This window comes from Carcharhinus amblyrhynchos, chromosome 4 (genome assembly GCF_965287045.1).
Source record: "Carcharhinus amblyrhynchos chromosome 4, sCarAmb.v2.hapA, whole genome shotgun sequence".
In the NCBI taxonomy this organism is placed as follows: Eukaryota; Metazoa; Chordata; class Chondrichthyes; order Carcharhiniformes; family Carcharhinidae; genus Carcharhinus; species Carcharhinus amblyrhynchos.
Genome location: NC_137327.1, coordinates 101,901,732 through 101,908,896, shown reverse-complemented (window position 1 = coordinate 101,908,896; position 7,165 = coordinate 101,901,732). Strand labels below are relative to the sequence as shown.

The 7,165-nt window shown below is 41.2% G+C and overlaps 1 protein-coding gene across 1 annotated transcript in view; it reads left to right on the top strand.

Moving 5' to 3' along the window:
- Window positions 1–3,111: 3,111 nt before the first annotated feature.
- drp2 (dystrophin related protein 2) overlaps window positions 3,112–7,165 on the top strand; it is a 49,729-nt gene continuing 45,675 nt past the window's right edge. The window contains exons 1-2 of the mRNA XM_080188243.1: window positions 3,112–3,193; window positions 6,087–6,243. Of these exons, the coding sequence (XP_080044369.1) occupies window positions 3,147–3,193; window positions 6,087–6,243 (204 nt within the window). The 5' untranslated portion in view covers window positions 3,112–3,146. The remainder of the gene's footprint in view (window positions 3,194–6,086; window positions 6,244–7,165) is intronic.

The following is a 7,165-nucleotide window of genomic DNA, read 5'->3' as shown; positions in this document are numbered from 1 at the left end:
TTCAAAAGATGCAATACATAATGTAACTGACGTAATTTGCCATTTCTACTTAATCACTACAACTTAGCAAACATTTTTCTGTATAAGCACAGCACTTTGTTGCATAAATCTTTAATAACTATGGGCAGCATTATGTTGAGGTGTTGAGCGTATCACCAGGCAATTGACTGGAGAGCTGATGAAAGACCCAAAGTGCCTCTTTTCAAGAAGCCCACTAAACCATAAGCCAATCAGGCAGTGACGAGGCCGCCAATCGGTCTTCCCCCAGAATCAAGGCCCTGGAGGTGAAAATCTCGCCAACCAAGAGGTGGTTGCCAATCAGAGGCTGATTGCTTTTGTGCTCAACAGCTCTACAAAGGAGGTGGTGGCTGCTGCAAGAAAAGCACCTACCAGAGTCCCAGGATGACAGAGCAACCCAGGCCATGGGTAAGTGTGGTTGGAGTGCAGTTTTGCAGATTGGGGGTTGTGAGGACAGTGATGGAGGATTATCAGCAGCTAGAGTATCCTCTTACCCAGACCTCCCCCCCACCACCCCCCCTTCCCAATGTCCGGTCCTTTGATCAGGCACTGTGTGTCTTTGTTTGAGATGTAGACCCACCCATTTCACCCCTGGAGGTGACAAGCTGGTCAAACAGTTTTAGCTGTCGTGTACACTCTGGTTATCGGCCTGTCTGCAACTGGGCTAATGCTAGCAATGGCAGGATGAGGCCCTTAAGTGGTCATTAATTGGTCAATTAAGAATCTCAATAGGCAGCAGGGCAGGAAGGTCGAGCATGATCCTTCCCATCTAGAACTTGCCAGTGAAGGGAAGGCAGTAGAGTTCCAATATGGCACAATCCTCCCTAATTACATGCCTCCCCAGCTCTAGGATCACCACCAGTGAATGCAGAAGACTTCACTCTATGACTTTTCTCTGTGTTCAAATATGACTTTGTGTTACTATTTTCATGCCTTATTTTGGCGTTGTTTTTCAAATGGTAACCTTTCTTTCATATCTTCTGTCAAGTCCTCAGAGTAATGGGCACTCAGTTCACATATTGACCCACCTGTTATCTCTACCCTATGGGGGCAGGGAGGTGGGGGATTTTATGTAGACTGCAAAAGTAGGAAACTTCTCCTGTGGGCAGACTTAATCAGTTGGGATGCAAAAATTTGATTCGCCATTGGCAGGTTGAGATGCAAGGATAAAGTCAACAGTGTGTTTGCAGTGTGTTGAACGCCACACAGGCCTTAGCAGGTTTGTACTTGTGATACATTCGCATGTCACTCATTAACATGAAATAATGTTTAATATAGTCCTACCCTCAGGATAAAGTCAGCAGCGTGTGAGAATCCCATGGCTACGGGTTCATGTTTATTTACAGGTGGCGTGCGTCAGTCAGCTTTGTGCAGTTGTGTGTAAGGGGAGCAGTTTTCCTTGTTTAACACTGGCATTTGGGAAGCGTGCAGGAGAGTGGGAGTTTGCATGGAAGCTATTAGGACTGGTATGGGTGAGCCAGTGGTGAGTGGGATTGCAGAGTGGGATCTGGGGCATGGAGGAATGGAAGCAGGAAAGGCCTGGCATCCTGGGTGTGATGGACAGGTAGTGGGGGAACATTCAGCCAAAGTAAGAAAATTAGGGACCTAAAGGACAGGGTCAGAACTGTCCAAAGGTGTATCCACCTCAGGGCATTGGCTGGCAGAGTCCTTACAGAGTGTTGAGTCCTCTCATAACATTTCAATTATTCCTGCTGAGAGTCATTTCAGACAATGTCCTTTATAACGCATGTAAAAGGGAGGTCCAGCTGAGCCTGCACATTCAGCCTTATGCCACAGATCAGTGAATATAACACTGGGCACTAACATAAAAATTCAATAGTTAAAGAGTGAAAAAAACACACCAAATTGTTTCTTCCATGATAAAGGAAATGTCCTTATCTCCATTGTAAACACTGGCAACCCTAAGGCATGCCTGTGCATTTAAAACTCTAGCTAAGCTAGGCTCAGCAAATAAGATGATGCATACAAGAATAAACTGAAATTAAAGTTAAAGCTTATTTATTAGTCACAAGTAAAGCTTACATTAACATTGCAATTAAATTACTGTGAAATTCCTCTAGTCGCCACAGTCAGGCACCTGTTCGGGTCAATGCACCTAACCAGCACATCTTTCAGAATGTGGGAGGAAACCGGAGTACTCAGAGGAAACCCACGCAGGTACGGGGAGAACATGCAAACTCCACACAGATAGTGACCCAAGTCAGGAATTGAACCTGAGTCCCTGGCACTATGTAGCACAGTTCTAACCACTGTGCCACTGTGCAAATCAATCAAACGTGAAATATTTAGAAGTGAAATTTAATTTTGAAAAACACCACTTCTGTGCTTTCAAGTCTTATCTTAATGGCAATGAAGTTGGTCATCAAACTTGTTGCTGTAATGCAGTTTTCCTGTTTGTCCAAGAGGCTTTTTTACAAATCACCTGCACCTACTGCATCATCAACTGAGTTCAGGTTTCACCAATGAAATATTTCCCCCGTGGTTGAATCATGTGTGCTTTCCATACACACTGCTGGCACTTAGAATTCTGCAATTGCGTAGGAAACGAGAAACAGAGAGAGATCTTAGGTGGCACGTAGTTCCAGTTACAAAGTTAGGAAAGCGGCTGTTGATAAAATCCAGGCCCTTGTTGGTGACCACCTTCTGCACCATTTTGCACAAATATTGCAAGTCCACAGGCATATTCTTGAAGTGTTCATCATAAAGCAATTTATCGATCATTAGTTATTTTAGGTGTGTTACAGAATCATTTTAAATGTGCTGTGATATCTCTCTTTATTCCCAGTAACAAAATTATTTTAGTAAGATACGTTTTAAATGTGATGTGGTAAGTTTTTTTACTCCTTAAGCCATTTTGTTAATTTCCACAAATAACCAACAGTGAAAAGCATCTGTTGGCAAAAGATGCAAATACAGCTTTTCATTGAAAGCACATGCCAAAATCTAACACTAATCAATTGTTTCATACATCTGGTCTTAATGACTGTTTAATTTTAATTGTTTTTATAGATATGATTATTGATTCAGGATGTCAGGAACAAATGTAAAAGCCAAACAAAGGAAACAAAAGAATTAAATCACAGACATCATTTCAGCACTTCAAAGAGATGAACCTCTGTTGGAGCGAGATTAAGAAGAAATCCCAAAATATCAGGTGACTAATTTAATTTGTTTTCGCTCTGGATCATCACGTGATGAGACATAACTTGTGCTAAGCTTTCAGTCAAATTAACAGCTCAGCATTCACTAATGTGATCAAAGTCTTTTCTTTCATTCTTTTTTGGGACGTAGATTTTACTGGTAAGGCCAGCATTTATTGCTCCACCCCACTTGCCCTGTAAATGATGGTGTCGGGCCTTCTTCAGGGATCACTGCAGTCCTTCTAGTGAAGGTGTTCCTACAATGTGATCAGATTTTTACCTAAGTCTAACAACATACGTTCAAATCACGATAGTGTGATATTTAGAAGGTGGGATGTGGGAATGGGTGTAGAGGTACTGGTCTTTTCACGAACATAGAGGCACAGAGGTCATTGTATCCAGTAGCATCTTAGTAAATCATTTCTGCACTCTTTTTAGTTTAATAACATTCTTTCTATAATAGGATGACCAGAACTGTACACAGTATTCCAAGTGTGGCGTTACCATGTCATAGAGTAATCAAGGTTCACAGTATGAAACAGGCCCTTTCAGCCCAACTTGTCCATGCTGCCTTTTTCTTTAACTACTACATTAGTCTCAATTGTCCGTGTTTGGCACATATTCCTCTATACCACCTTATCTATGTCACTATCTAAGTGCCTCTACTACTATCTTTGGCAGTTTGTTTCAGACACTCACCACCCTCTATGTGGAAAAAGTTGACCCTCTGGACCCTTTTGTATCTCTGCCCTCTCACTTTAAACCTGTGCCCTCTAATTTTAGACTCATAAGAACATAAGAAATAGGAGCAGGAGTAGGCCATCCAGCCCCTCGAGCCTGCCCCGCCATTCAATAAGATCATGGCTGATCTGAAGTGGCTCAGTTCCACTTTCCCGCTTTCTTCCCATAACCCTTAATTGCCTTGCCTACCAAAAACCTATCTACCCGTGTCTTAAATATATTTAGCGAGGTAGCCTCCACCACTTCAACGGGCAGAGAATTCCAGAGATTCACCACCCTTTGAGTGAAGAAGTTCCTCCTCAACTCTGTTCTAAACTGCCCCCCCTCCTTATCTTGAGGCTGTGCCCTCTAGTCCCTCTCCTGCCTTTGGGAAAAGATGTTGACTATCTAATTGAACTATGCCCATCATTATTTCATAGACCTCTATAATATCACCCCAAGCCTCCTACACACCAGGGAAAAAAAGTCTCAGTCTATCCAGTCTCTCCTTATAACTCAAACCATCAAATCCCAGTAGCATCATAGAAAATCTTTTCTGCACTCTTTTTAATAATATTCTTTCTATAATAGGGTGACATGAACTATGCACAGTATTCCAAGTGAGGCTTACCACTGACTTGACCTACTTCAACAAGATGTTCCAACTCCTGTATTCAATACTCTGACCAATGAAACCAAGCATGCCAAATGCTTTCTTCACCACTCTATCCACCTGTGACTCAACTTTCAAGGAGCTATGAACCTGTACCTATAGATCTCTTTGTTCCATAAGTCTCCCCAACGCCCTACCATTAACTGAGTAATTCCTGCTTTTGTTCTTTTAGGTTATGGAGTAAGATGTTGGAGGAACTTTAGTAACTTGCTGAAGTGCAGCTTGTAGCAGCCATGACTGTAAGAGCTTGTAAGGATTGTCAACGTGTTTGAGACAGTCTTCACCCAATTTTAGCTTGTGAACAAAGCAACCCGAATGATGACCAAATTAGTAATTTAAGTTAGAACTCACGATAATCATTGGCAATTAGGATAGAACATTACCTAATGTAAAAGATCTGAACTGAAACACATTGTCAGGTGGTTTCCTTTGCCTCTGCCTGTGTGCAACTACCTGGGATTGCATGATGTCAATATTGGATAATAAAATATGAAAAAAAATTTTCATCTCCTGCACTGCTGTCCTTTACCTTAATATGCACAAAATTCACTTAAGAAATTGAAATCCATTTGCTGCCAATATTTTCGGTAAAAACAAAATTTTGGCCAGAGTTTTTCACAAGAAACCCCAGGCGATTGTGATAATCCAGAAGGAATTCTGAGTCCTAGAAAGCTTTAAGATAAATCAACTTTACTCACCAATGACCAGTGTTTAGAATCAAAGGAAGGATTTAAATCTGATTTACAAAACTCTTTGCTTTAAATAAAATCTATCCAGAAGGGATTGAATCTGAAATGTCTTTCTAAGTGAGTTTTATCTCTGAGTATTCAATTTTTGAGTATCTAATTTAGCTTCAGGGCCTGGAAACCTTAATGAGCTTGAGCAGACTCTGAAAATATGCCTTGTAAGTCTTGAAGCAAAAGGTTGAATTCAGCATGTCTAGGCTGGAAATGATAAACACAATCTACTCTGTGTGAAGTCAAGGATATGGTTCCACAGTAATTGCAAAGTTATTTATTCCAGCATTGACAAAAGGCTAGTGAAGAGGGGAGAAAAGTATTGGGAAGAATAACATTAAATTGTACAACTGTTGGCTATCCTGAATTTAAAGAAAAAAAGAAGGGTGCAGTGGAGGAGGGGTGGTGTCATGGGGATAGTATTTATAGCGAATGTTAGTCCCTAGTTTGGTCACCTTTACAGTTTTCCAGTTCTGCGGCGTTCCTGTCCATTGCAAACATTGCGGGAAGTGAAAAATAGGTCAGCAACATAAGAGAACCAATAGATCAGCAACATAAGAGAAGGCATCTCTTTGAAGATGACCTCTGGTAAAATGTTCATTGGGGATCAAGAGCACAACCACAAATGAAACATTGATTCATTGCTAGTCTCAGGAATGCTATGCGATCTTATGTGTTGTCCTCCCACCCCACTTACCTTCATTGAAGATCTCCTTACACATTTGAAAACTATTCAACATCACTCCCCTCCACTCCCCTCCCCTCACTGTGTCTCAGGGCTCGGTTGGAGGCACTCTCTGATCATAGTGGCAAGCTGCAGCTGTCCTTGCAGGAGATTATTGACTGGCTAACCCTGAAAGACGAAGAACTTTCTGAACAGCTTCCCTTCACCGGAGACATTGGTGCGGTGCAGCGGTACAATGAGTTCCATTCGGTAAGTTATCCACTTGTTCAGAAAACAAGGCTCGGTGACAGGTAGGTGTTTTGCATTTTTCAATATTCCATTTCGTTCTATGAAAATTTGAGCTAATCTCTTGTCTTGAGGATTAAATAACTGCTTTAATTAAAGTCTGAAGCTACAAGCTCGTCTTAAAAGGAAAGTGTCTTAATGAAAAAAAGAAGCGTTTGGCAAACTTGTTTCAAGATGAGAAAAGAGAAGGGTCATGTGTTATTTTTGCCGTACTGCAGACAGGCACTGGTGCCTTCAGGAGAGCAATGGAAACATGTAGGGCTGAGTAAGTATCCTGAACAGGAGTCTTAATTTCCACAAAAGAGAACCTTCCCATTTTTAATAATTTAACAAGCGACCAAAGTCGCATTTAAAAATCAAAAAATAAAGAGTGTCACAATATCAGGATGAGCAATGACACTAAGAGACTGGTTTCCTGTCCAGTGAAATACTATTCTCTGCTTTCATATTGAAAATGGCTTGGCCCCAGTTCTGTCCCAATATTCTGACTATTTTAACCATCTCAGGCGCGTGAAGTTGTCAGTTTTCAAACACAATCTGCCCCTAGCTGAAACCTTTTGTTTAGGAGCTGCAGGATATGCATTCATTGGTTAAATGCTCTTTAATTGTTATTTTAGCAGATAACATAGGAAAATGTGAACAGTGTAGACTGCCCATAATTTCTGCAGCATTTTCAAGAATATTCATTCTCCCCATAAAAGTAAATTACTTGCAGATGCTGGAATCTGAAACCAAAAGAGAAAAAGAGAAAATGTGGGAAAATCTCAGCAGGTCTGACAGCATCTGTAAGGAGAAGAAAGAGCTGACAAGGGAGCTCCTTACAGATGATGTCAGACCTGCTGAGATTTTCTAGCATTTTTTCTTCTGGTTTTGTTCTCCTCATGTC